A 27,615-nucleotide genomic window follows, 5' to 3' on the forward strand; every position below is an offset into this window, starting at 1 on the left:
AGGAACATCGAGGAACACGACCCGGAACACTGTTCCAAGGTGTTCCAAGCTTGTTCCTTGAGGAACACATGGGACACAGAACATGAGGAACCGAGAACACATGAGGAACATCGAGGAACACGACCCGGAACACGTGTTCCAAGGTGTTCCAAGCTTGTTCCTATGAACACATGAGAACCGAGGAACACATGAGGAACATCGAGAACACATGAGGAACATCGAGGAACACGACCCGGAACACGTGTTCCAAGGTGTTCCAAGGTTGTTCCTTGAGGAACACATGAGGAACACCGAGGAACACATGAGGAACATCGAGGGAACACATGAGGAACATCGAGGAACACGACCCGGAACACGTGTTCCAAGGTGTTCCAAGCTTGTTCCTTGAGGAACACATGAGGAACACCGAGGAACACATGAGGAACATCGAGGAACACATGAAGAACATCGAGGAACACGACCCGGAACACGTGTTCCAAGGTGTTCCAAGCTTGTTCCTTGAGGACACATGAGGACACGAGAACACGAGGAACATCGAGGAACACATGAGGAACACATGAGACATCGAGGAACACGACCCGGACCACGTGTTCCAAGGTGTTCCAAGCTTGTTCCTTGAGGAACACATGAGGAACACCGAGGAACACATGAGGAACATCGAGGAACACATGAGGAACATCGAGGAACACGACCCGGAACACGTGTTCCAAGGTGTTCCAAGCTTGTTCCTTGAGGAACACATGAGGACACCGACATGAGGAACATCGAGGCAAGGAACACGACCGAGGAACACGTGTTCAAGGTGTTCCAAGCTTGTTCCTTGAGGAACACATGAGGAACACCGAGGAACACATGAGGAACACCGAGGAACACATGAGGAACATCGAGGAACACGACCCGGACACGTGTTCCAAGGTGTTCCAAGCTTGTTCCTTGAGGAACACATGAGGAACACCGAGGAACACATGAGGAACATCGAGGAACACGACCAACACGTGTCCAAGGTTCCAAGCGATCCTGAGGAACACATGAGAAATCGAGGAACACGACCCGGAACACGTGTTCCAAGGTGTTCCAAGCTTGTTCCTTGAGGAACACATGAGGAACACCGAGAACACATGAGGAACATCGAGGAACACGACCGAGGAACACGTGTTCCAAGGTGTTCCAAGCTTGTTCCTGAGGAACACTGAACAGAGGAACACATGAGGAACACATGAGGAACATCGAGGAACACGACCCGAAACACGTGTTCCAAGGTGTTCCAAGCTTGTTCCTTGAGGAACACATGAGGAACACCGAGGAACACATGAGGAACATCGAGGAACACGACCCGGAACACGTGTTCCAAGGTGTTCCAAGCTTGTTCCTTGAGGAACACATGAGGAACACCGAGGAACACATGAGGAACATCGAGGAACACGACCCGGAACACGTGTTCCAAGGTGTTCCAAGCTTGTTCCTTGAGGAACACATGAGGAACACATGAGGAACATCGAGGAACACGACCCGGAACACGTGTTCCAAGGTGTTCCAAGCTTGTTCCTTGAGGAACACATGAGGAACACCGAGGAAACACATGAGGAACATCGAGGAACACATGAGGAACATCGAGGAACACGACCCGGAACACGTGTTCCAAGGTGTTCCAAGCTTGTTCCTTGAGGAACACATGAGGAACACCGAGGAACACATGAGGAACATCGAGGAACACGACCAGGAACACGTGTTCCAAGGTGTTCCAAGCTTGTTCCTTGAGGAACACATGAGGAACACATGAGGAACATCGAGGAACACGACCCGGAACACGTGTTCCAAGTTGTTCCAAGCTTGTTCCTTGAGGAACACATGAGGAACACCGAGGAACACATGAGGAACACCGAGGAACACATGAGGAACATCGAGGAACACATGAGGAAGATCGAGGAACACGACCCGGAACACGTGTTCCAAGGTGTTCCAAGCTTGTTCCTTGAGGAACACATGAGGAACATCGAGGAACACGACCCGGAACACGTGTTCCAAGGTGTTCCAAGCTTGTTCCTTGAGGAACACATGAGGAACACCGAGAAACACATGAGGAACATCGAGGAACACGACCGGGAACACGTGTTCCAAGGTGTTCCAAGCTTGTTCCTTGAGGAACACATGAGGAACATCGAGGAACACATGAGGAACACATGAGGAACATCGAGGAACACGACCCGGAACACGTGTTCCAAGGTGTTCCAAGCTTGTTCCTTGAGGAACACATGAGGAACACCGAGGAACACATGAGGAACATCGAGGAACACGACCCGGAACACGTGTTCCAAGGTGTTCCAAGCTTGTTCCTTGAGGAACACATGAGGAACACCGAGGAACACATGAGGAACATCGAGGAACACGACCAGGAACACGTGTTCCAAGGTGTTCCAAGCTTGTTCCTTGAGGAACACATGAGGAACACATGAGGAACATCGAGGAACACGACCCGGAACACGTGTTCCAAGGTGTTCCAAGCTTGTTCCTTGAGGAACACATGAGGAACACCGAGGAACACATGAGGAACACCGAGAACACATGAGGAACATCGAGGAACACGACCCGGACCACGTGTTCCAAGGTGTTCCAAGCTTGTTCCTTGAGGAACACATGAGGAACACCGAGGAACACATGAGGAACATCGAGGAACACATGAGGAACATCGAGGAACACATGAGGAACACATGAGGAACATCGAGGAACACGACCCGGAACACGTGTTCCAAGGTGTTCCAAGCTTGTTCCTTGAGGAACACATGAGGAACACGAGGAACACATGAGGAACATCGAGGAACACATGAGGAACATCGAGGAACACGACCCGGAACACGTGTTCCAAGGTGTTCCAAGCTTGTTCCTTGAGGAACACATGAGGAACACCGAGGAACACATGAGGAACATCGAGGAACACGACCAGGAACACGTGTTCCAAGGTGTTCCAAGCTTGTTCCTTGAGGAACACATGAGGAACACATGAGGAACATCGAGGAACACGACCCGGAACACGTGTTCCAAGGTGTTCCAAGCTTGTTCCTTGAGGAACACATGAGGAACACCGAGGAACACATGAGGAACACCGAGGAACACATGAGGAACATCGAGGAACACGACCCGGACCACGTGTTCCAAGGTGTTCCAAGCTTGTTCCTTGAGGAACACATGAGGAACACCGAGGAACACATGAGGAACATCGAGGAACACATGAGGAACATCGAGGAACACGACCCGGAACACGTGTTCCAAGGTGTTCCAAGCTTGTTCCTTGAGGAACACATGAGGAACACCGAGGAACACATGAGGAACACATGAGGAACATCGAGGAACACGACCCGGAACACGTGTTCCAAGGTGTTCCAAGCTTGTTCCTTGTGAACACATGAGGAACACATGAGGAACATCGAGGAAGACGACCCGGAACACGTGTTCCAAGGTGTTCCAAGCTTGTTCCTTGAGGAACACATGAGGAACACATGAGGAACATCGAGGAACACGACCCGGAACACGTGTTCCAAGGTGTTCCAAGCTTGTTCCTTGAGGAACACATGAGGAACACGAGGAACACATGAGGAACACATGAGGAACATCGAGGAACACGACCCGGAACACGTGTTCCAAGGTTTTCCAAGCTTGTTCCTTGAGGAACACATGAGGAACACATGAGGAACATCGAGGAACACGACCCGGAACACGTGTTCCAAGGTGTTCCAAGCTTGTTCCTTGAGGAACACATGAGGAACACCGAGGAACACATGAGGAACACCGAGGAACACATGAGGAACACCGAGGAACACATGAGGAACACATGAGGAACATCGAGGAACACGACCCGGAACACGTGTTCCAAGGTGTTCCAAGCTTGTTCCTTGAGGAACACATGAGGAACACATGAGGACCATCGAGGAACACGACCCGGAACACGTGTTCCGAGGTGTTCCAAGCTTCAATTCAATTCAATCTTTATTCAAGTGACTGCGATAAAAATATGTAGGTACACATTGTTTCCATTACCATGTCACAGAGGTCATAATGGGAAATTCTATTCTAGTCAATATCCTAATTCTATACTCGATTACTTTATATATTAAACAACTTCAACTCTCGCTATACTCGTGCTTTAATTTATATTCTCTTAACTTAGGGTAAAATTGTGAAAACAGCTCACTATCTTTCATTTCATATGGTAAAGCATTCCACATTTTAATTGATTGGTACATAAATGACATTTGACCAAACTTAGTTTTCGCTTTAGGTAGTACAAAATCGTTCTTTGACCTTAAATTTTTATTGTGGTCCGATCGGGTGTATTCTGGAAAACATTTGAACAATGGAGATTTAAAATAATATGTTTAAATATAAATTCTAGCGTATACACTTCGTACCTCTCTTTACATGATAGCCAGTTTAGTTTTTCGAATGCGTCATACATTAAAATCTTTTTATCTTTCAAGATCACTAATCTTGCAACTCTAAGTAAAATTTTATCAATTCTGTTACATACAGTTTCGAACATATTTCCATATACAGGCAAGCAATAGTCCAATTTACTACATATTATGGAAGTGCAAAAGATTTTCAACCAGTTACTACTAAAGTAGTTCTTATACTTATTTATCATATACATACGTGCACTCATTTCAGAACAGACTTTAGTGATATGCAAATGAAAGTTTAAACTTCTGTCTAAAATTACTCCAAGATATTTGAAGGAGGTGACACATTCAATTGTTTGCATGCCTACTTTCACTTTCACCTCTCCTTCTATTCTCAGGTTTGCAGGGGAGAAAGTCATACTTTGTGTTTTCTTAATGTTTATTTCCATCCCATTTTGATGGCACCAATCCTGTAGATTCTGGAGGTCTCTTTGCAATTTATCGTTGATCTCATTTATCGTCTTTCCTGTGGCAATCAGAACGAGATCGTCTGCATATTGATAAATGCTGCATTCTTTGATACAGCATGGGATGTCGTAGACATAAATGTCGAAGATAAGTCCAGAGAGGCTGCTACCTTGGCTAGTCCCTCGAAGGAGCTTGTGAACTGCAGACTTCATCTTTCCTCTTCTCACCAACATGGTTCGATTAGTGAAATAAGCTGCAAACCATTTGTTTAGTTCTCCGGTGATTCCTAATGATTCCATCTTTTGTAAGAGACGACTATGAATAATGTTGTCAAAAGCTGAAGAGAAATCAACAAAAATTGCTCCTGAAATTTCACGCGCGTCTCCAGTGTTCCGGATCTCGTTGGTCAATTTAAGGATAGCACTCTGTGTGGATCGGTATGGTCGATATCCGTGTTGTTGATGGTTTAATTTGTCCTCTTTCTCCATAAATGGCATAATTTTATTGCACCTTGATTCAAGTTAATTGTTGTAGTTTTTCGGATTTTGCTATATTTTCTCCTTATTTCGACTTTTGAAGGATTTCTTTGGTTCAACTCCATTCTTGTTGAAGTACTTTTCATCATCTCACGAGTTTTACTGTAGGACGATCTTCTAGCCAGTTTTTACTAATCGTTGGACATAATGGGTAACAAGAGCAGCAAGTCTGTCAACATCTCCACCCCCGGAAAGGGAGACGTCGCAGTCGACGAGAACAATCACGTCGGAAATGGCGACACTGGCAAAAATGAAACCAACAACATCATTGAGGGGGCGAAGGAGCAAGTGAAGGATCTGATGAAGGATATTGCAATAGAAGCCGTGAAGAAGGGCGAAGAAGTGATGGCAGAAAAAGAAGCGGCGAAACCGAAGGAGAAGGAAAATGATGCTAAGGCCGAGACCAAGGAGGTGGCGAAGGACGAGACCGCTGAGCCGACCACTCCTGCCACCAAGGAGGGCGAAGAGGTCGACAAGAAAAAGGTCCAAAAGAAGCGATCAATCCGAAGCAGATTAAGCTTTCTCAGCAAGGACAAGAAAGCCAAGAAGGAGAAACCCAAGCCTTCGTCGGAGAATGGAAAGGAATGGAAAGACATGGAGCACCAGCAAAAGTCAAGCTCTCGTTACATTATTTTCACATCAATTCTGCTAGCAGTTTTGATAAGTTACTCTAATTATAATACTATCATTTCAAAGATAAATTCGTGCCCTATCAGAAGAGTTAAGTGGCTAAACTGCGAAGATTCTATTTATTGTGCAAAAAGCAAAAATATAAAGTTTCTTGAAAAACTGCATTTTAGTGAAAATATTGTTCGCCTTGGGACAAATACATTAAGAGGTATACCACATCAAACACCGACAGTTAAAAGTAGTGAGGGTACTCATTATGCTCAATTCTTCCATATACTGTTATATGGTAAACCTTCCCTTATCTCATCGTATCGTTCCTATTCATGGCACAAACAGAAGAAATCTACAAAGATAAGAAGTAAACCCGGAGCTACATCTCACCGACTGCTATTGCTGTTACTATTACTTGCTGGACAAAATCTTATCAATCCAGGCCCAAACTGTGCAACATGCCAGAGAGAAGGCAGAGTCAACCAACTGACCGTTCAATGTGTATCATGTTCTTCAAATTATCATCGTACGTGCATGATCCCCCTGCCCAGCTACGCAACGTTTCACCAACTAAATAATGGAGGTGACTGGAAATGCTTATCATGTACCAACAACCAACCAAACACATGCAACATCTGCAAAAAACAGGATATAAAAGTGCAGTTAATTTGCAATCAATGCTTCACACCGTTTCATAACACATGTCATAAGAAAAAACACCCAAACTTCAAAAATCATAATCTTTCCTGGACATGTTATGAATGCAACACTGTTGCGCCATCAGTACCTTCAGTACCAACGATAGATCAAAACCTACCTAGAGGTTTTCGAGTCGGACATCTCAATGTTCGAGATCTTCTTTCCAAGACCAAAAAAGATGACATAGCAATGACAATACAACAAAACAAATACGACGTCTTCTGCGTTTCCGAGACATGGCTGTGGGACCAAAACCCAGATACAGAAATACAAATACCCGGATACCAACTGTTCCGACAAGATAGACCTGAGATCAAGACCTACCGAAAAAGAGGAGGAGGACTGCTAATCTACGTAGCAGAAGAGTATGAAGTTCTATGTCATGAGTCCCCATTCTCATCCCCTATTGAATCAATCAAAATCAGTTTAAGAAAGCATTCCTTTCCAACTATATATTTTTATCTAATTTACCGTGTGTCTACTGCAAAGAAACACTTCATTACGTCTTTGCAAAATGAACTCCTCGCAAACAAAGATAATGAAACCTACGTTATTGGTGACCTCAATTACGACCAACTTAACCCGAACAATCAGGCGCGTGAATTATTAGAAATGATGAAACAAATAGGCTTTTATCAAATAATTAAGCAAGCTCCTCGCAAAACTGCACAAACAAAAACTCTAATCGATTTAATTTTCACAAATCGACCACGATTAAACATAAAATCTGGAGTGATAACTGAGTGTATTTCTGATCATGACTTAATCTATGCAATACGAAAGAAAGATAAAACTGCAAAGTGCCCGTTAAAGTCAATCGAAATACGATCATTCAAGGACATTGACCAAGAGAAATTAAATAAAAGAATAATGCAGTCCCCCTGGTGGATTTTTGAATATTGCAAAACAAGTGGTGATAAGTACAACATTTTCAAAATGTTTGTTACTAGTGCATTAAATATATATGCGCCTTTAAAAAACATCAGAGTGAAACATTTTCGGAAGAAGTGGCTCAATGCAGAATATGAGCAAATTCACAACTTGTGCAAAAAGCTGAAGAAAAATGCAGTAAAAACTGGAAGTGAAAACGATTGGGCTTATTTTAGAAAATGCAGAAATAAAACCAACAATATCAAGTGCAGACTCAAAGCAAATGTAATTAAATCATTTGTAGCAGAATCTGATAACCAAAGTAAGACTTGCTGGAAACTGTTTAATGAAGAAGTTGGACGAACCAAAAGAGATTCTACACTCCCAAATCTATTTGTAAATGGGCAAGAAATATGTGATGAAAAAGAAAAGCTGAACATTTTATGTCAAGCTTTCATAAGACCTGAACCTTTTGCTACTCATCCGTTCAAATTCGAAAAACCATTGAGCACGATGTGTCATATCATACTGACCAGAAGATATACAGAAAGCTATTCAAGAACTTGACACCAATAAACCAACTGGAATCGATGGGATCCCACCAATTTTTTACAAAATTTGTGCAGACTCACTGGTCCCTATCCTCACGCTTTTGTTTAATGAATTTTTATCCACTGGAGAATATCCTGAAGAACTGAAGCAAGCCGCCGTATTTCCACTCTACAAAGGAAAAGGAAAAAGATGTGATCCTAAATGTTATCGGCCAATCTCAATTCTTTGCACAACAACAAAACTGTTCGAGTCTTGCATATATCATAGAATTATGCCATTTATGGAGAAAGAGGACAAATTAAACCATCAACAACACGGATATCGACCATACCGATCCACACAGAGTGCTATCCTTAAATTGACCAACGAGATCCGGAACACTGGAGACGCGCGTGAAATTTCAGGAGCAATTTTTGTTGATTTCTCTTCAGCTTTTGACAACATTATTCATAGTCGTCTCTTACAAAAGATGGAATCATTAGGAATCACCGGAGAACTAAACAAATGGTTTGCAGCTTATTTCACTAATCGAACCATGTTGGTGAGAAGAGGAAAGATGAAGTCTGCAGTTCACAAGCTCCTTCGAGGGACTAGCCAAGGTAGCAGCCTCTCTGGACTTATCTTCGACATTTATGTCTACGACATCCCATGCTGTATCAAAGAATGCAGCATTTATCAATATGCAGACGATCTCGTTCTGATTGCCACAGGAAAGACGATAAATGAGATCAACGATAAATTGCAAAGAGACCTCCAGAATCTACAGGATTGGTGCCATCAAAATGGGATGGAAATAAACATTAAGAAAACACAAAGTATGACTTTCTCCCCTGCAAACCTGAGAATAGAAGGAGAGGTGAAAGTGAAAGTAGGCATGCAAACAATTGAATGTGTCACCTCCTTCAAATATCTTGGAGTAATTTTAGACAGAAGTTTAAACTTTCATTTGCATATCACTAAAGTCTGTTCTGAAATGAGTGCACGTATGTATATGATAAATAAGTATAAGAACTACTTTAGTAGTAACTGGTTGAAAATCTTTTGCACTTCCATAATATGTAGTAAATTGGACTATTGCTTGCCTGTATATGGAAATATGTTCGAAACTGTATGTAACAGAATTGATAAAATTTTACTTAGAGTTGCAAGATTAGTGATCTTGAAGGATAAAAAGATTTTAATGTATGACGCATTCGAAAAACTAAACTGGCTATCATGTAAAGAGAGGTACGAAGTGTATACGCTAGAATTTATATTTAAACATATTATTTTAAAATCTCCATTGTTCAAATGTTTTCCAGAATACACCCGATCGGACCACAATAAAAATTTAAGGTCAAAGAACGATTTTGTACTACCTAAAGCGAAAACTAAGTTTGGTCAAATGTCATTTATGTACCAATCAATTAAAATGTGGAATGCTTTACCATATGAAATGAAAGATAGTGAGCTGTTTTCACAATTTTACCCTAAGTTAAGAGAATATAAAATTAAAGCACGAGTATAGCGAGAGTTGAAGTTGTTTAATATATAAAGTAATCGAGTATAGAATTAGGATATTGACTAGAATAGAATTTCCCATTATGACCTCTGTGACATGGTAATGGAAACAATGTGTACCTACATATTTTTATCGCAGTCACTTGAATAAAGATTGAATTGTAAAATTTAGATACATATAAGATAATCCAATATTTAACCAATTGACAAATTTTAATTAATAACTTACTTAAATTATAAATTGTGTTGGAAAAATGCACAAAAAACCAACTAAATTTTGAAATACAAACCAATTTTTGATTCCCCAACCAACCGAGGAGTGAGGGACATAGGCCGCGTGGTAATTCAGATTGTAAAAAAACACATTAAAATAAAGAATTAATAAACAAATTTTGACTGGAATAGTTGACCAGCTTGATAAAGAACGATTTTCGCACATTGCCAATTAAAATTAATGTTATTACCAATTAAATTTAGTTAAAATTAATATAATATAAATAAATTTAGGAGAGCTCGTGCAAGAGCAAATCCTCCTCGGTTGGCGCGCAGACGGGGAATGAAATATTGTAATTTATTTTTTTTTTACATAATTTAGGGCCACAAATGCTTGGAAAGTATCCTCGATATGATTACAGTGATTGGATTGGACAGAAAATCGGAGTCTTTGGGACGAAGGTTTCAAAAGTGGGATCGAATTTCAAAGTGCATCTTCAACTTCATCCGACTATAATGGAGGCTGTTGATGCTGGATTGTTGAAGTAGGACTCTACTTCCAAAGACGTAAGTAAATATTACTCCCCAGTCACTTCGTAGTCTTCACTTCGTAGTACGAAGTCAAGACTACACTTAACTTACACTATACAAACAAAGTTACTCTATTCGTACCTTCTTATCACTCGATTATTTGTGCTATTAATAATGTGTACTGTTCTTAAAGGCCAAGGACTTTTCAAAGGATATTGGTGATGCTGTTCTTGTTGCGTATGGCGAGGATAAAATGAATTATCGAGCTACAATTTTTCAAAAGTCAAGGGTTGGGTACTTGGTAAAACTGGTAGACTACGGAGACTTTGTCAATGTTCAGGAAAAAGACGTAAGTTTTAATTGTACAGTTCATGTCGCATTAAATCGTCAATATCGTAATGAATTATGTTTTAGATGCTCAAGATTTCGAAAGAACTCGTTGAGATTCCTGAAGCAGCCACACCCTGCTACTTAGTTGAACTATTGGCAGCGGACCCGAGCAAACGTCCTTCAGATGAAACCACCAAGGGAAAATTGATGGAGTTGATTATTGAAAAAAATCTGGAATGTTACATTAGCCATGCAAATTTCATTTATGACGTGGATCCCCGAGAAATTCGAAAGTAAGATAATAAAGTAGAGATTTCTAATTATTTAAACTGAGTTTTAACCTTTACACTCGTCTCTCCCCCTCTATCAGGTGTGTAGTGACCCTCGCCTCAGAAGAAGGGATACCACTTCTTGATGATTTTGGCCTAAGAAAGCCAAACCTCTGCAAGTATTATACAAACGTTGACCACGAATTTCCCATGATCGACCAGGGTCTTGCAAAGGAATTATTTAGTGGCCCCTCAGCATACATGTCGGGAGTTCAATATGAAGGAGTTGTGTCTTTCATAGAAAATTATGACTCGATTTGCATTCAGCTAGAAGGTGACGACCATCGAGCGGATGGACTAAGTGAAGAACTGACACAATTTTTGAATAATTGGAAAAATGTCCCTCAACTGGATCCTTCATCTTTGATCAATGGAACTTACGTCGCGGCCAGGCAAAATATTGAAGATGATTTACGCTACTATAGAGCTAAAATTTTGGAGGCTTGTCCAGACAAAGACGCGTATAAAGTCGTTTTTCTGGATTATGGAAATTATGATGTCATTACTTCTACAATGATCAAACCCCTCCCGTCTTACTTTTGCAAGGACAAAGCCTTTGCTCTTAAAGTCTCAATCCCAATCAAAGTACTCCCCGGTGTAAGTGAAGACGAGGTGTATCACTATGTTGAAAAGTTTACAGAGGAACAAGAGCAGCTTACGGTGTACCTCAAAACTGTGGATAACTTAATTTATGCTTGGATCATGTGCATGGATAAGATGCTTACAACATCTTTGATAGAGAGTAAGAATCCCCTTGTCAAGCTGATCTTTCCAACCCCAATTATTCCATTGAAAAATTAAAAAGTAAAACTAAAAATGCGTTTGTTTTTTAGTACTTTTTATGAATGATAATGTTTTTAGGCCTTTTAAGATGGCCTTATAGATTTACTAAGATGTCTGTCTGTCCGTCCGTCTGTGCGCACGATAACGCTCTTTAAACACATGCTATCGACTTGAAATTTTGCACACTTCATCTTCGGGTCAAAAGTAAGGATGAGTTCGGAGATGGGCATGATTGGCCAATTGGGTGGCCGGTGGGGGTCATTTCCACCCAAATGTGTTGCCATTAACCACCAAGATGGTATTAATGCCATCTTAAAAGGCCCGACAAAGTTGCTTGGAGTAGGTTTTATTTTTCTTAGGTGAAGGAAAAGTAACCATAAGGTGATCATGTTAAAAGATCACCATGGTTACGGCGAAGCCTAGGTATGCAATCAGCTGCAACTTTGAAAAGGTCGCACTGAGATTTCGCCCAAACCGTTCGTTGCATGGAAAACATGCTGAAACAAAAAAACCAAAGAATTCTGTTTTACAGATACGTTTTTTTTATTTTTTCAAAAATTCTAATTCCTTCAGGTAGAAAGTCCGATGCCTAAAATTTCAAATCCATTTCTTGGCATCAAGGAAGTGTTTCCGACCGGGGGCTTGCCATTTTTATTATTCTCCAGGATAATACGCAAATTGTAAGCCTTTGTTCGACTTAATCGGATCAAAACTGACGGAATTAGAGCTTTTTGAAATATTTGCATTAGGCAACCTATTTACGTGTTAAGTTACTGGTTGCTAACGTGCGGTGATAGTTTATTCAGCATCGCTATTCAATACTCAACATATCCAATGTTGCTAGACAATCGAATTACGTTATTATTAGATCGCTAAGTGTCAAGGCATCCTTGACAGAACAGAACAATCCTTAAAATTTTGAAACTGGGGGATTAAATTGGCATGCCACGCATCCACACCCACTGCGGAATTAAATTGGTATGCCAAGCGTCCACAAACAGGAGAATTAACAACGTTTAAGATTTTATAATTGCATATGATTTTATACATATAAGTTCACAAATCACCAAAAATAATTAAATAAATAAATTTTAAAAAACAAACTTAGGTGAAGGACGCGCTTAAAATATTAAAACAAGAAGCATTAAAAAATGTCATAAATCGCTTAATATTTATTAACTTTTACTTCACCGGGAGCCCAACTGTTAAATTTTCAAAGCAATGATAATCAATAATAAATGTAGCTAAACCAACGACTTGATTAAATATGAAGGGCAGCATTACAGAAGTTATTAAAAATACGCCAGAACATGAGCAAATTTCCTCTATAAGAGGTGTCGCGATTTATTGAAAGATAATCATTCAAATCTTGCAAGTTTAATATACAAATACATATTACGCATTTCGTATAATTGTTCCAAATCCTTGAAAGTATACCTTTTTTCTTGTGTTAGTTGGGCCCCCGGTGAAGTAAAAGTTAGTAAATATTAAACGATTTATGACATTTTGTAATGCTTCTTGTTTTAATATTTTAAGCGCGTCCTTCACCTAAGTTTGTTTTTTAAAATTTATTTATCCAAATTTACTAATGGTTTGTTATTCAACTATGTGGTTATAACCATACAGGTACACCTACATATGTTATAGCGGCTTATCTCACAATTGTTACGAATAAAATTATTAATTAAATAATACAATTATTTCGAAGGCGTTAGCGTTGGGTAAATGTCGATTCTTATAGTTTTTGGTCGCTGATTTCAGAGGTCAGTTTTTCGATTGGAATATCGTGGGAAAGGGCACATGGCCAAACAATTTTGCTAAAATTCCTCATTAAATCAGACAAAATATTCAATCTGATACCAATATATTCTGATTCCATAATACATACCATCTTGTTCCATGGGGCGATTGGCCTTTGTTGAGCGTCGATTACGGGCACATATACACTGGTAATTACATATTAATCTGAATGATGACACACAATTGACGTTATTTGTGTGAGATTCCGCAACCACTTGAGCACACAAAATTATAAAGCTATAAATATAAGACTGGATTTTGTATTGTGAATAAATTATAGTAGAAGTCGACATGAATTCATTATTCATGTAAGTCTACAATATTTGCAAGAATAGACCATCAGAACTTGAGAAACTTGAGATTGATAAATATAAAGTTCTCAGTTTGCCTCCTGTAAAACTCGAATTCCGGTAAACATTGGGTCAGCCGAGGAGCCAAACAATCTGCTGGACTTTGATCATGATTAAAACAAGATGATATCATATAAGTTGTTGAATTAAATTTTGTGGGTAAGAAAGAACTTATCATTTTTGTTGTACATAAGATAAACAAAACGGGTCTGATTAACTGGCATAATGAGCAATATTTTAATTTTATTTTTTACAGAAATACGTACAAAATAAATACACAAGTCGCTTGCCCCATACGATGACAAATATTCATCGATCCGAGGTTATCAGATTGTATAAAACGGTAAGTTCATCTCAGATTGGGTAAAGCGTGTTAATATAATTTTGCGAAGCACTATGGGCACTTATACTTGCAATAAAGTTACGTATGAGAAAATTTAAATCGAGGCGATCAATTTCTCGGTTTTATTTTTTTGAATTTGAAAATTTATTGTAATTTGTTTGCTTCTCTCTCGCAGCTGCTCTACATGGGTCGGGACTACCCACTGGGCTACCCCTACTTCCGGGATCGATGTCATCGCGCATTTGCAAAAAATCGGGAGGAACGCGACGCCACAAAAGTCGCTACACTTTTACGCCATGGCCACTTTGTCGTCGCTGAGATGGAGGCTCTCTACTTTTTGAAAAAATACCGAACCATGAAGCGTCGCTACTACCCAGAGGAACAAGTTGACGCCCAAATTGACGCAAAGCTAAAAAATATCCGAGATTTGGAGCCCGACGACGGAAAGAAAAATAAAAATTTGTGAAGATATACATATTTCTGTCATAAAATTGTATATCATATGTAAGTAGTTTATGTTAATTATATAATTTTAAATGAGGTTAAAAAGAATAAGAATTATATTTTTTAAAGCTAGCTTGTTGTCAAGAAATGCAACTTATTACAAAATTTCCATGTAATTCCCAAATTCGCAGACAACGGAAAATTCAAAATTTTTAAAGTTCGCAATATTTCGCACTAATTTACCTTACACCCACCAAGAAAATGCCTTCAAAATGGACGCTGAAGGACATACCATCGCTTGCCGGGAAGATCGCAGTGGTCACGGGGGCAACGTCCGGTATCGGGTTTGAGGTGGCAGCTGCGCTTGCTGGTGCTGGCGCTCGTGTCATCCTTGCGTCGAGGAATGAGGCCAAAGCGCTTGTCGCCATTGATAAGATCAAAGATGACAACTCGGAATCGCTCGTCACGTACATTCCGTTGGATTTGACCAGTTTGGAAAGCATCGAGGATTTCGCACAAGGTATTTTTGAGCAAAATAGTACAAAATTTCAATAAAATTGCTCAATGTCATCTATTTTCGGATTAAATTTGCGAATTAAAGTATTGGGGATCAAATATTAATTCATTATGCAAAACTGACTACTAAATAAATATTAATTAATTTGGCATTAAGATATTTGTAAGTTATGCGTAAAATTATGTAATCCATTTTCTGTTGCAGATTTCGGGGACCAATTCGACAAATTGGACATTCTGGTTAACAATGCAGGCGTGATGGCCATTCCAGACCGGAAGTTGACAACGGACGGTATCGAGCTACAGTTTGGGACGAACCATCTCGGTCACTATGCCCTCACATGTCGCCTCCTCCAATATCTTGTCTCCACGACTGGGATCTCGCGCGTCGTCACGGTCTCGAGCAGGGTCGCGCGCAGTGGGAAAATTCAATTTGACGATCTCATGGCGGAGAAGAAGAAGGCTTATAAAGCTTACAGGGCCTACGCTCAGTCAAAATTGGCGAATTTGCTCTTCGCTTTCGAACTGCAAAGAAAGAGTGATTCGAGAGGTGGGGTTTAATTTTGCAAGTCTGCCACTTTTGTTCTGAACTTATATTTAACTTCATTATGCAATTCTATTTTGACAGGTTGGGGCCTCATGTCCCTCGCTGCGCATCCCGGATTTGCAAAAACCGATTTGATGAAGAACGGTCCGGGTGAATCTTGCTGTTTCCGGATGGGATGTTGCTCCTGTGTCTGCGGACAGAGTGCAAGTCGAGGCGCCTTGCCAATCCTTTTCGCCGCAACGAGTGATGACGCCTTACCTGGAGGGTATTATGGTCCGAAAGGGTGCAGTGAACTCAAGGGGAAGGTACATAGCTTAAAGTAAAATTGGCAAATTTTGAGGAAATAACTTTGATGTGCCAGCATTCCGACTTATTTTTCAAGAAAAATTATACGATTTTGAAGTTCTAAAAGTTATTCATATGAACTGGATGCGATTTGTTTAGTATTCATAATTTATTTCTGGGAGAAGAGATGAAATAATTTTGACGACGTTTTCAGGTGGGAAAGGCTAAAGTTCCGAAAAGGGCAGCAAACCTGGGCGACGCGGACAAGTTGTGGGAAGTGAGCGCTGAGTTGACCAAGACGGCCTGGCCGACCGTCGGGATCAACATGGTCGGCATGGAAGATGATGCCCGAGGGGGTGGCGAGCATATGGACAACATCGAGTTGTAGGAACGGCCGGTGACATCAGTGTGTGGTTCTAAATTGAAATTTATGCTAATTCTAAGGGACTCAATCGATTGTATTATTTTGCTCTAAATTTTAAGTAGGAAAAAAGTGTGCAATAAAATCTTAAAAGTTCGGAAATATTTTTTTATTACATTAAAAAACTTGCCGACATTGCATGCATACATTGATTCTGAATTTCTGAATCGTTGAAATTAATAATTAACCAACTTAACAGAACACATTATTTTATTCAAATTATTCCAATTTAGTAACTAAATTAACTAAATTTTAATTCATGTTTCGGGAATGCAATTTACATAAGTGATGCAAATTTAATTCATTGCATTCATCACCAAATAAAGTTTCATGGGGCATTGTCACTACCGGCAGATTTTGTAATCCAGTTGGCACGAAAGCAGAGAATCCGTTACAACTTTACTTCACTTTCCCAATAAACGACTGCACACTGCATGTTTTTAAAAATTTAAAAATGAGATATTTTTGAAATTTGGTTGTTTCCAAATTTGTTTTTATAACTTAATTTGTAATTTACTTATTAAACTTCAATAGATAATTTGCTCATTGTAAAATAATAATTTCAATAATTTGATAATAATAAGAAGTTAAACTAAAAGTTGTTTGCAATTCAATTTGAAATTACTTTGAAAGTGTGAATTGACAAGTGTACGGTAAAGAAAGCTGGGGAGGAAGTATATTAGCTAATTGTAATCAATTAAAGTATGGCGACGGGCGGGGACACTGTTATACAAAATGTGCAAGAAGAAGAAGAGGGTAAATTTTAGTTTATTCGCTTTTTCAAATTATTTACAAAAAGTCGAACAATTTTAATATTTTCGTAATATTAAATTAACTTCGTACTTTGCAGGGACCACACCTACCATTACCAACCCAATTAATTGCACGACCGACCTACTAATCGACTTTAATCTGAGTGAGTGTTCTGTGGCGACGAAGGTATTGCCAGCAGAGATTACCTCTAAGGCGGAATATGACGACACCTTTGGCCTCTTTGGATCAGGTCAACCACCCCCACTCATCCCGCCCCCTGCACTATTGCAAGATTGTAGCCTCAATTCGACCGCGTCACCTTTCGGACTGGGTTTCGGGATGGGAAGGAAGAAATCCAAGAAGGGAGTCGGAGTTTCGACGCCTTTGGGACTACGACGTGACCTCATTGCGGAGGCGAGGGATCCGTTTTCGCCTATTTTTACTGGACAGGAAAAGACGAGTGGAGGAGGAGGTGACGTTGTGAATCCACCCACCGCGGAGTTACTCGTTGTTAATGAGGGCCCGATTTCCCTTCCTGTTCGACTCCCTGAAGTTCCGGATAATATCGAACGACATAGTTTTACGGGGGGAAAAGGGGCAAATTTTTCTGATTCGGGTGAGTAGAATAGAATGGGAACTAAAATTCTAACATAAACTTTGCTGTAGTTTTGATGATGGAAATCATATTTGAAAATTGTCCTTTTTCAGACAGTCTCCTCGACATTGACAACCTATCCGGTTTTTCCTGCTCTGCTGACTCGGACAGACTTTTGGAACAGTTACGTGAAAATCTTCGCGTCAACGACGACGCTACACCTCCAAGAGACGAAGAATCCGTTGAAGAGGAGATGAGAAGCAAATCTGAGCAGAATTGTGATAACTACGTGATTGATAAGAAGGAGCCAGGACCGCAGGAGGTGGAAGAAGCATCTGTCCTACGAGAGAAGAAACGAAGGGACAGCGTGAACTCGAAGCTACAGCGGTTATCGATGCTGATAAGTAGTCCGATTGCAAATTCCCCGAGCCCGAGTGGAAATGGGAATGCAAAGTACATTCCGACCCCGATGACCACGCCTGTGTCGCAGAGGAGACCTCAATCTTTTCAGTAAACAAATCGTGCTTTTTGTTTGAGAGATAATTTCCTGTTTATAAATTTGTGTCAACTTATTTCGTAAAATTATCCAAATTAATAACACTTCTATTCACAGTAGTTGGACGCCTCGCTCGTCCGTGGCGACGAATACTTCGCCAGCCCGTTCGATCAAGGATGTGGTGGAGGCCCCGTCTATACATCGAATGTCGTCCCCTGGGTCAACTTGCCGGCGCTACTTGGGACTTTCCCAGGGACGCAAAGTGTTATCGGTCGACGATGACGACGTCTTCAACAGTTCGCCCGGGAAACGCCTTTCTTTCGGCTCGACGACTTCTGGTACGATATTGCAGAAGAGGGACCGGGGTTTAGGGAATGTTTGTAATTGTGTTGGAAATTTTGGTTTAAATTTTGATATTGTTGTTTTGAGGGAAAACGTTTGCCTATCGTCTATAGGAGCAATTGATTTGTAATTGATTTATTTTTTTCCACAGAGTCCAGCACAAGTCCTACAAAGTCGGTGAGACATGACCATATTTTCGCCTCGAAGACAAAACCCACTTCTGCTGTGAAAGGAACGACTCAATTACAGCGCGCAGGACCATTAAAAGTTGTCGCGTCTGTTAAAGGACTCTCGTCGATTGCGGAGGGAGATAAAAATTCACCAACAGTAGCATCGGAGGGAAGGCAGACTCCGGGTGGTTGGTCTAGTGCTCCCGTGTCGAGAAAGTTTATCCCACCGGTGGCGCAGTCGAGTCCGTTGCCGAAGGCGAGGAGTGGCCAAGTTGTTACGCCGGGAAGGAGGAGCTACGTTGGTGTGAAGAGTAGCGGGTATGGTGCGGCTGGTCTGAACTGTAGTATGACTGGCGGAGGTGGCAGGGTGAGTTTTTACTACAAATTTGCATTAAGTTTGGAGTTTAAGTGAGGAACTATTTATGACTGTGCAAGTGTAATATTTCTATAAACTGACTATAATTATTTTTGACAAACAATATACATAAATCCACAAATATGAATTATCCAGGGTCCACAGGAGAGTCCGATCCGTCGCCCGGAATCTGTAGCATCATCCTCGTCGTCGTCGTCGCGACTGATCCCGCCGAGTCCTAGGAGTGCTTTACCTGTGACCACGAAAGTAACCTCGAGTGGGTACGGGAGACATATTATGGGAATTAAGGGTCAAGTCCTACCTTCGAAAGGAAATCCGTCCACAGCCACAAAGAGTGCGAGTGGTTCTGAGAATCAAGCTAAAAAGGTTCCTGCGACCAATGTACGTAACAAAATTTTGCACTGAGGCAATTCTCGAGGTTGTTTGTAACAAAGTTAACGTCGTAAAAGTTTCCACACGTTTGAAAAATAAAGGAAAATTAGGTCGCACATTTATAACTTATCCAGGTCAAATCGACGTCTCTTGATTTTGTAAAGTTTTCTAAAATAGTCGAGTACAGCTTTCGTAAAGTTACAAACATCTGGGTGGATTACTTCAACGATAGAATTCAAAGATTTGTAAACTTTGAAGTACACAAAGTATGAATTGAATTAAGTAAATATGAAAATAATTCTTAATTCTTTTTTATACCAGAATTTACCCGCTAATTCGATCTCTGCAGTGGGAGGAGCTGGAAGTAAGGAGAATCGTCCCAAAAAAGCGATGACTTCCGCTTTACCACGGTTCGGATTCGGATTTCAGAAGAAGTAGACGTCCGACAGCTGTTAAAATTAAGGGATCGCCGTAACCAGAAGCTGTAATAATAACACTAATAGTAATTTGATAACTGCCCATCATTCATTCATACCTAATAAATGTTATAATGTATTTAGACGCTGAAATTTTGTTTTTGTATGTAGAACGGGTTAAAAAATGGATGCAATTATTAATTTTTTACACCTTTCGAGACATATACGCTTATTATTGTCACTTGTAAAACAATCAACTATTTTGCACTAATGTATGGAATGGTAAAGCAAACCTTCTATGTAATTTTATAAAATTGTTTTTCAAATTGGTATAAGATTAAGAGATGCCGTAATGTGGGCAATTTTATTACCTTAAATTTACCTTCGATTACCTTCAATTTTAAAGCTTTAATCACTCTTACGGCTAACGGTGTTAGTATAAATTGTTACAAGGCAGATTTTTGTCTAACAAGAATTCAACACGTTATTCTGTATCTCTTAATTTTGTAGCAGTTTGTAAAAAAGTTTTACGCAAATTACACAAGCAGCTTGAATATCTATATGTGTACGTACTTGCCAGAGCTATGGAGTTATGAATTTTGGATTGTACTTTAATTATACCTGTGCATTTTTCTTAATCCTACTGATTTCACGAATATTTTGTAATTTTGTAATTTTTTGTAACGTTACTCTTCAAATCGAATAAATATCACTTCAAAAAGTGACCAAACTGATTTTTTAATCCTTATAAAACTTACGAATATGAATAAATCGTTTTCGTATAAAAGTATAAGATTTAAAATTGCATATTAATAAATATTTCACAGAAAACTACGACCAAACTTGTACAAAAAATTAAAATGACGAGAACTATTTAAAATGAAATATTTCCGAATGTTACACTTTACATGTCAATCCAAAACCAATATTCATAGTATTTAAAGTCCATTGCATAGGTTTTATCTTCTTCACATGGTTTTATGTAATTTAGTTTTTAGAAAATTTTGTTCTGAATGATAATAGCATTCTGATCTCTTCGGTGATACGATTGATGCAATGCAGAGAGTATTTTTAAATTTCGCAAATTCGTTGTGAATGATGGCAACAATTTCAATAAATTAGCCGTCAAATTTCCCATCTAGCTCAGATATCGTTTATTTCACCACATATTTCTATTTATATTTTCTATTTCAGTATTTTAGAATTTAAGTTCAATTTTATAGTTTTTACGAATTTTCACAACAAGAATTTCACGGTTTAATTTAAATTTTAGTCTCAACTAGTTTCATGATAGTTGCATATATGATTATTTAACAGTTAGGGTTTCTTATCTGTAAATGGCAGGACTTCAGGTCGTTACATTACTACATACGTACATTGTGCATTTGTTTTCATTTTAATTAACTAACAGTGAGGGCCTCACTGTGAGGCCAATTAACAACAGAATTTAAAAAGGAACTTTACATAAAGGATGTGATCAATCTTGGGTGAAATTTGATCCACAATCTTTCAGTGACCTTGCGGTGACCCGAATGATAAACGCTTAGATCACATCTTTTATGTGCAATCCCTTAATTACGACGTAATTTCTGGTTTGTTCAGACATACGAAATTAGAAATATTAATTTTAAGTCAGTCATATTGTTTCAGTTATCAATCATTTAGCACTAATTAATGTCATCCTGACCAATATTTACAGCTTTTACTACCGAATGGTAGAAAACTCGGTAGAGTCATTACAGAATTGATTTTTCTACTCTACTTATAATTTTTGTGCAATTAGTACCTCATTTCGGCATTATCATTTGTAATTAGTTGATAGTATTACATAATTGTCTACTTAATTAGTCTCACTTGCGGTTTATCGCCAACTATGGAATCATTTTTATGGTATTAAATGATTTAATTTAAATCTTAAATCTACTCACTCTCAAAATGAAGTGGTAGCAAATGGTCAACGAAGCTCTACGTCTACCGCTGAGGTAGATCATCCCACCGAATAAATTATAATTTCTGAAGTTTTGAAATACTTTTAAATTGGGTTGGGAAATTTTGTAATCTTTCAGTCCCAAATCAAGCATTAACTCACTTAACTTGTACTAACTCTTGGCAAATTAAATATCTGAAAACGACGTGTAAATCATTCCAATCCAAAAATTCCTGGAATTTACGACATTAAAAGTTTCGTTAAATACTGATAAAATTTCAGCTAAACCAACAAATTGTTGATTTTGTATTTTATTTTAACGGAAATCTTTGCGGTTCCAAATCTCATCATATTTACAAATGTGATTCATTGGGTAAATAAGTACTGATTATCCTTAAATTAGTCACGCGTATAAATTTCGTAAGCTTGGCATATTTCAACTTCCTTCCATGTCAAATTTGCTTAATAGAAGCTATCAGAATTACGAACATTTTATCAAATTTTGTGAAGCCTATGCGTTTACAATAACTTGAATTTTACACAGTTACAAAGCATGTTTGCATATTTTTAAGTATGTGATACAGTTATAAACCTTGTGAAATTTATACGAATTTTGCGAAGTTTACAAAGCTACAAAGTTGGCGAAGCGAATTAGGTCGTTTAGTTGTAAAGTCCATATTTGGTAACTCTCAATCGTGCCTTTCTAACCGTTGGGAAGGGGTTAAACCCGAACCCAGCCGTTGTGCCGCACCCACCGCTTTTGGGCGCGGCACTGCACGTGGAGCCAATGCTGTTTCCGCGAGAAAGCCGTCGCCCGCCACACCCGTTGCACCGCCGCTTCCCACTCCGAGACCCGCTCCGACTCGATCCGTTCGACGAAACGGAAGAAAGTCGATCTTTCACCAGGAACGTCTTCGAGGACGTGGGGACAACTCCTAAAAAATCGAAAATCATCTTATGAAAACCTCAGTCAATTACTACAAGTCAATAATCGATCAGTAATCAGCGGGTTTAAATAATTAGCCATAAAGACGCCCCACGCTCACCGGAATCTCTATCCTCGGACCCCAATGAACCCGACCTCCTTCCGCCACTCCCACTCTCGTCGTCCTCAATTTCCTCGTAGCTATCATCGTCCTCCTCCTCTTCGTCGTCGTAGCCATCCAAATACGCCCCAGATTTTAGCTTGAGGCGCTGCAAGATGGCGATGTTTTCCCTGATGACGGCATTAATCTTGATTTCCTCCTCGCTCGGAAGGTCACTCGAGGTCAGCGACTCTTCCTGTCCATCCGACGTGAATTGGGTGGGACAAAGTGCGACCGGAAATGCGGGACTCGTCGATTCTTCCGCCGCGGTGGGATCGTCACTCGACGGGAAAAGAAATGCGGCCGAATCTGCGGCCGAATCGACGCAGAGAAAATCTTCGTCCAGCGGAACTGGGGATGCCGACCGCAAAAATAGTTTTCTTTTACTCCCAAGATTCGGGGATTTTGGTGAAATTAGGCTATTTTCCGTGGACGAAGTGTTCTTCTGTGGGGACGATGGTTCTGTGACTTGCGGGCTTAAAAGTGACGTACCTTCCGCGATTGATGCGGATTCTGGAAACTCGAGCGGTGCTAGAAGTACGGGCGGGGATGGGACCGGCGTTGGCGGGAAGTTCAAACCCAGATCTGTCGGTGAAACTGACCCTGGACAGGATTGTGAATGGCTGCTACGATGCCTCGAACTTCTCTTGACTTTTGTCTCCGTGACTTCTCCGACGACGCAGATGTCTGGAATGTCGAGACTGCTCAGGGGATTGTCCACGCTTGACATGGAAGATTTCGACGTTTTCCTCGAAATCGTGATAGGTGGCGGGTTTGGCGAACTGGGAGTTTTCCAACCCGGTGTGGCCACGGGGGAACAATCGCCCCCGGATGTCGATCCACGTGGGGAAATCTTGAGCAAATTGAAGTTTTCGATACCTCCCGCGGTGGGTGGGAAATGGCTAATCGGGGAGGCCAGGGGCGACCTAGGAAATGGCGGGAGGGCTAAAGACTTTGGGTCAATTACGGTGTTGCAGGTGCTCAAAGTTTTCAAATTTTGAAATTGCAATTCACAAATTCGTTTAGATAGATTTTCATAGAATTTATCACTTTTCCCCAATTTCGACATTTCTTCGAGAAAATGTTGTGAATCGTTCGTGTCGATGATTGACGATGATCTTGATAAGATGGGGCCATTGTCACCGTTCGTGGCGCCGGGGTCGCTCTGTGGGGAACTTGGACTGGGAAGATCGCCCATTTCGAAAATTGAAAAGTTTTCCTCGTTTTTTGGCGATTTCGTCGCCAACGCATCGCTTTCAGGGGGCGTTTCGTTTTCCTTAGAGGAATCCTGACCTCCTTGACCCAGAAGTGGGGTCATGGGTCCGAGGCGTTCCCACTTTTCGAGGGAAAGTTGATGTTGTGACTTGTGACCTTTTTTGACCTTGATTTTCTTCTTGACCCATTTGTTGTCCGAGTCGGACCAGACGCCTTCGGAGGAGGAGGACGACGAGGATGCTGTTTTCTCGCCGCGGTCACTTTTCTCGTCGTCGGAGGAGTCGCATAATTCCGTGGAGGAGGAAGAACTCGTGGCGACGGAGGAGGAGGAAAGCGTCCGGCGACGACGGAACGTTTTCCCTGCTTTTGATGCCAATGAAGAAGACGAAGTCTTGTCCCAGGTTTGGGTAACCTGAAATTTGAGATTAATGAAAATTATTGGAAGTTGAAAAATTTTGACAGAATGTGTATGATTCGTCTTATTTAAGAAATTTTATTTTGCATGAACTACATTTTAATTCGACTGTATATTGTTTGTTTTTATTCCCGTGTTCAAAATTGCATCTATTAGTGGATAACCACGTCGGTTTATCAGGCATTAAGTGAATGATTTTTAAAAGTCGTAAATTTTCTACCTAAAATGTAATTGTTTAATTACGAGGCTGTCAAGTTTATTTTGCGAGTTAAAAATATGTTTTTATAATTACAAGATTTTTTCAAATTCTAATTGAATAGATTCGAAGAGCTTCAGTAAGACTACTCCACAATCTGTGAACTTTACGTTATAAATTTTGTGTAAATAAGTATTTCGTAATTTTTTAAAAATGATGTATTTATAAACTAAATTCTGCATATCCATGCAGTTTTCAAATTATTTATTTTGAGAACTGCTCGCAGTTGTTTCTTGATTTTTGTGTAAAATAATTTTGCTAAGTTTGAAAAATTTTTACCTGTGCCATTTTTCCATGATGCCGATTGACATTACTGTTCGTAACGTTATTTCGATTCGTCACGGTCATGACGCCTTGTCGATTATTGTTGTTGATCACGTTGTGCTGTGTGGCGCGAGTGTTGGTCTTGTTATTGTTGCTCGGTGTGAGGGCTCCCTTTGCGCCTTGTTGTGGTGTCGTCGCGGTCGTGGTCGCATTCCCCGCGTTCGACGCACCGCTCGACCCCCGTCGAAATTTAGGTCGGGGTGAAACCGTGGTCTTCTTCGTGGTCGGGATGAAGAGCGAGTTGGACCTCTGGCCAGGAACTTTTATCCGAGTGGTTTCCAAACCCTGCGAAAAAATTTCTTATTAATTAGCATCAATTGGTGCAAAAAACTCGTGAACACACGGACGGACAGACAGACGGACAGACAGACAGACGGACAGGAGGAATTCAATAGCTCTCATGCTACGCAGGGTGAGCTAATAAGGGTATAAAATGCAAATTAGGAGGAAATTGGGTTAGATATTTGCGTCGAAATTTCAACAAATACAAAAATTTACGAAATCGCGCATAAAAAACGATATTTGCAATTTTTTTCTAATTTTGCGAGATTTGCAAAGTTTAGTTTGCCGTATTTTGAGCCAACCTTGAGGATGATGGTGGTCGCCTTTTGTCGATGGCGAATTGCGGCGTAGTGCTTTTTCAAATTGTCGAGTTCACGTTTTGCGAGGAAGAATGACTTGTAGGGCGCGTCCTGCTGGATCAGGGCGCGATGTTTTTGGCGCAACGCGACCAGGCCGGGAAACGGAAATGGACCCACGCTCACGACGCACTGTGAATAATATTTTTTAAAGTAAATTAATATGTATAATATTATTCGATAACTGCATACACTAGGTGACGCTAACTTTGTAAACTGTATAAATTTTGTTAGTTTCCAACCACGAAATTATTTAAGGGACGCTGTTAATCTGTACAAATTGAGGTGAAGTTTAATCTGCTTAGCGGTGTCAAAATAAATTATGTAAACGTAATCAATTCTCATTTTCTTAACCTGCACAGTTACAAATGAGCATGTGTACAAATTTACACAGTTTACAAACAAGACGTATAAATGTTCAAGTGATACCAATGTGTTAAAAATAAATGCAAAGCTCACTTTGACGAGAGAGTTTGGGTCCATGAGGCCGAATTCGAGCATTTCTTTGGTCACGGCGCCCATCACGGAGTAAAATTGGTCAGCGCTCCGAACCTCCAAAATCCGCCTGTGCAGAGTACAAAGACATTTCAATTTTCATTCACGTGTCAGGTGCGTGCATAAAACCCACAAATCATGTTTTGCAGCCAAGTTAACAAACGTTCAATCCAGTTTTTAACGCCAACTTTGTTCAATATCTATGTATTGGTGGATAAGCACATCGTTTTCTGTCACATGGAGTGAATGATTTATCAAAAAAGTCGCAAATTTGTATACTTTCCGCAATTTCTTGCATCTACCCAAAATTAGTAAATTACTGAATTTGATAAGTTTCCATTTTTTGACTGTGGCTGCTTAACTACGAGGCTGTAAAGCTTATTTTGCGACTTAGGAGGGGAGCTTGCGAGGTTGATAATAACAGATATTGGTGCCCTTTGGATATGTGGTAGGGACCCATGAGTGTACTAAAACCCTGAAGTAGTTTGACTCCATGGCCACATTTGCGCCCGCCACACCCACTCAAAAATGTCCAAAAAACGCTTTCACTCCAGTTTTCACTCACTCAAATCCACGCCAAAAATCCAATTTTACTCGGATTTTGAAATTTCTTTCACCATTATACTCCCAGATAGTTGCTTTCATCAATCCTATATCAAACTCAATTTTTCGAAATTTTTAGTATTTTTAAAATTTAAAATTCTGAATGAGCATTGTTGTAGTCATCAACAAAACAAATTATGTTTGCGAAATAATCATCAATAAAATTGAGTTTGATATTGGATTGAAGAAAGCAACTATCTGGGAGTATAATGGTGAAAGAAATTTCAAAATCCGAGTAAAATTGGATTTTTGTCGTGGATTTGAGTGAGTGAAAACTCGAGTGAAAGCGTTTTTTGGGCATTTTTGAGTGGGTGTGGCGGGCGCAAATGTGGCCATGGAGTCAAACTACTTCAGGGTTTTAGTACACTCATGGGTCCCTACCACATATCCAAAGGGCACCAAGATCTGTTATTATCAACCTCGCAAGCTCCCCTCCTTAGAAATATATTGAGGGTATTCATTATTTCTTCGTATCCTTAGTATTCTTCGTATCGTAAAATAACTTACGACGCTTACGAGATTTTGTAAGCGTCGTAAGATTTTCTCATCGAAAATCGCGTTACTACGCTTACGATTTTTACGAAACCTGACCCCTTGTTTTATCT

General features: G+C 40.2%; 6 protein-coding genes across 8 annotated transcripts in view; 5 read left to right on the forward strand and 1 right to left on the reverse strand.

Annotated features, from left to right (window-relative positions):
• The first annotated feature begins 5,545 nt into the window (after window positions 1–5,545).
• On the forward strand, window positions 5,546–10,402 carry LOC110862546 (probable RNA-directed DNA polymerase from transposon BS). The gene is made up of 4 exons (XM_035845655.1): window positions 5,546–6,020; window positions 8,125–8,955; window positions 10,148–10,177; window positions 10,236–10,402. Exons 1-4 carry the CDS (start codon window positions 5,546–5,548, stop codon window positions 10,400–10,402), a joined length of 1,503 nt encoding a protein of 500 aa, XP_035701548.1.
• LOC110862547 (maternal protein tudor-like) lies at window positions 10,220–11,844 on the forward strand. The gene is made up of 4 exons (XM_022111756.2): window positions 10,220–10,420; window positions 10,578–10,733; window positions 10,799–11,007; window positions 11,085–11,844. Exons 2-4 carry the CDS (start codon window positions 10,638–10,640, stop codon window positions 11,842–11,844), a joined length of 1,065 nt encoding a protein of 354 aa, XP_021967448.2. The 5' UTR covers window positions 10,220–10,420; window positions 10,578–10,637.
• A 2,140-nt stretch (window positions 11,845–13,984) lies between these two features.
• Window positions 13,985–14,805, forward strand: LOC110862564 (electron transfer flavoprotein regulatory factor 1). The gene is made up of 3 exons (XM_022111778.2): window positions 13,985–14,135; window positions 14,233–14,319; window positions 14,495–14,805. Exons 2-3 carry the CDS (start codon window positions 14,275–14,277, stop codon window positions 14,783–14,785), a joined length of 336 nt encoding a protein of 111 aa, XP_021967470.1. The 5' UTR covers window positions 13,985–14,135; window positions 14,233–14,274; the 3' UTR covers window positions 14,786–14,805.
• LOC110862548 (retinol dehydrogenase 12) lies at window positions 14,683–16,636 on the forward strand. The gene is made up of 5 exons (XM_022111757.2): window positions 14,683–14,823; window positions 14,955–15,283; window positions 15,485–15,829; window positions 15,908–16,131; window positions 16,326–16,636. The coding sequence occupies exons 2-5, from the start codon at window positions 15,025–15,027 to the stop codon at window positions 16,497–16,499; spliced, it is 1,002 nt and encodes a 333-aa protein (XP_021967449.1). The 5' UTR covers window positions 14,683–14,823; window positions 14,955–15,024; the 3' UTR covers window positions 16,500–16,636.
• Window positions 16,637–16,912: 276 nt separating this feature from the next.
• On the forward strand, window positions 16,913–20,786 carry LOC110862549 (mucin-5AC). 3 transcript variants are annotated; one of them, XR_004833456.1, is made up of 8 exons: window positions 16,913–17,288; window positions 17,383–17,901; window positions 17,994–18,390; window positions 18,494–18,714; window positions 18,870–19,255; window positions 19,400–19,645; window positions 19,958–20,138; window positions 20,224–20,786. XR_004833456.1 is itself a non-coding variant. In XM_035845661.1 (7 exons), exons 1-7 carry the CDS (start codon window positions 17,237–17,239, stop codon window positions 20,072–20,074), a joined length of 1,938 nt encoding a protein of 645 aa, XP_035701554.1. In that variant the 5' UTR covers window positions 16,913–17,236; the 3' UTR covers window positions 20,075–20,786. The 3 variants fall into 3 exon arrangements, 2 of the variants coding, with proteins under 2 accessions (XP_035701554.1, XP_021967450.1); XM_035845661.1 differs by having other exon boundaries at window positions 19,958–20,786; XM_022111758.2 differs by having other exon boundaries at window positions 18,497–18,714; window positions 19,958–20,786.
• Window positions 20,787–21,182: 396 nt separating this feature from the next.
• The window catches only part of LOC110862550 (serine-rich adhesin for platelets), a 40,718-nt gene continuing 34,285 nt past the window's right edge, over window positions 21,183–27,615 (reverse strand). The window contains exons 7-11 of the mRNA XM_035845660.1: window positions 26,372–26,477; window positions 25,859–26,044; window positions 25,230–25,559; window positions 23,026–24,691; window positions 21,183–22,914 (exon numbers count right to left, since the gene is read on the reverse strand). Of these exons, the coding sequence (XP_035701553.1) occupies window positions 22,640–22,914; window positions 23,026–24,691; window positions 25,230–25,559; window positions 25,859–26,044; window positions 26,372–26,477 (2,563 nt within the window). The 3' untranslated portion in view covers window positions 21,183–22,639. The remainder of the gene's footprint in view (window positions 22,915–23,025; window positions 24,692–25,229; window positions 25,560–25,858; window positions 26,045–26,371; window positions 26,478–27,615) is intronic.

The sequence above is a fragment of the Folsomia candida genome, unplaced genomic scaffold (genome assembly GCF_002217175.1).
Source record: "Folsomia candida strain VU population unplaced genomic scaffold, ASM221717v1 Fcan01_Sc061, whole genome shotgun sequence".
Lineage (NCBI taxonomy): Eukaryota > Metazoa > Arthropoda > Collembola > Entomobryomorpha > Isotomidae > Folsomia > Folsomia candida.

What these genes read in the sequence shown, in the direction of transcription:
- LOC110862546 (XM_035845655.1), top strand. Translation starts at nt 5,546, where the DNA reads ATGGGTAACAAGAGCAGCAAGTCTGTCAACATCTCCACCCCCGGAAAG. An exon ending in AAACATTAAGAAAACACAAA is followed by an intron (nt 8,956 to 10,147) that starts GTATGACTTTCT and finishes AAATAAATTTAG; the next exon opens with GAGAGCTCGTGCAAGAGCAA. An exon ending in GCAAGAGCAAATCCTCCTCG is followed by an intron (nt 10,178 to 10,235) that starts GTTGGCGCGCAG and finishes TACATAATTTAG; the next exon opens with GGCCACAAATGCTTGGAAAG.
- LOC110862547 (XM_022111756.2), top strand. Translation starts at nt 10,638, where the DNA reads ATGAATTATCGAGCTACAATTTTTCAAAAGTCAAGGGTTGGGTACTTG. An exon ending in TCAATGTTCAGGAAAAAGAC is followed by an intron (nt 10,734 to 10,798) that starts GTAAGTTTTAAT and finishes ATTATGTTTTAG; the next exon opens with ATGCTCAAGATTTCGAAAGA. An exon ending in GATCCCCGAGAAATTCGAAA is followed by an intron (nt 11,008 to 11,084) that starts GTAAGATAATAA and finishes CCCCTCTATCAG; the next exon opens with GTGTGTAGTGACCCTCGCCT.
- LOC110862564 (XM_022111778.2), top strand. Translation starts at nt 14,275, where the DNA reads ATGACAAATATTCATCGATCCGAGGTTATCAGATTGTATAAAACG. An exon ending in TTATCAGATTGTATAAAACG is followed by an intron (nt 14,320 to 14,494) that starts GTAAGTTCATCT and finishes TCTCTCTCGCAG; the next exon opens with CTGCTCTACATGGGTCGGGA.
- LOC110862548 (XM_022111757.2), top strand. Translation starts at nt 15,025, where the DNA reads ATGCCTTCAAAATGGACGCTGAAGGACATACCATCGCTTGCCGGGAAG. An exon ending in AAGAAAGAGTGATTCGAGAG is followed by an intron (nt 15,830 to 15,907) that starts GTGGGGTTTAAT and finishes CTATTTTGACAG; the next exon opens with GTTGGGGCCTCATGTCCCTC. An exon ending in GCAGTGAACTCAAGGGGAAG is followed by an intron (nt 16,132 to 16,325) that starts GTACATAGCTTA and finishes CGACGTTTTCAG; the next exon opens with GTGGGAAAGGCTAAAGTTCC.
- LOC110862549 (XM_035845661.1), top strand. Translation starts at nt 17,237, where the DNA reads ATGGCGACGGGCGGGGACACTGTTATACAAAATGTGCAAGAAGAAGAA. An exon ending in TGACTGGCGGAGGTGGCAGG is followed by an intron (nt 19,256 to 19,399) that starts GTGAGTTTTTAC and finishes TGAATTATCCAG; the next exon opens with GGTCCACAGGAGAGTCCGAT. An exon ending in AAAAGGTTCCTGCGACCAAT is followed by an intron (nt 19,646 to 19,957) that starts GTACGTAACAAA and finishes TTTTTATACCAG; the next exon opens with AATTTACCCGCTAATTCGAT.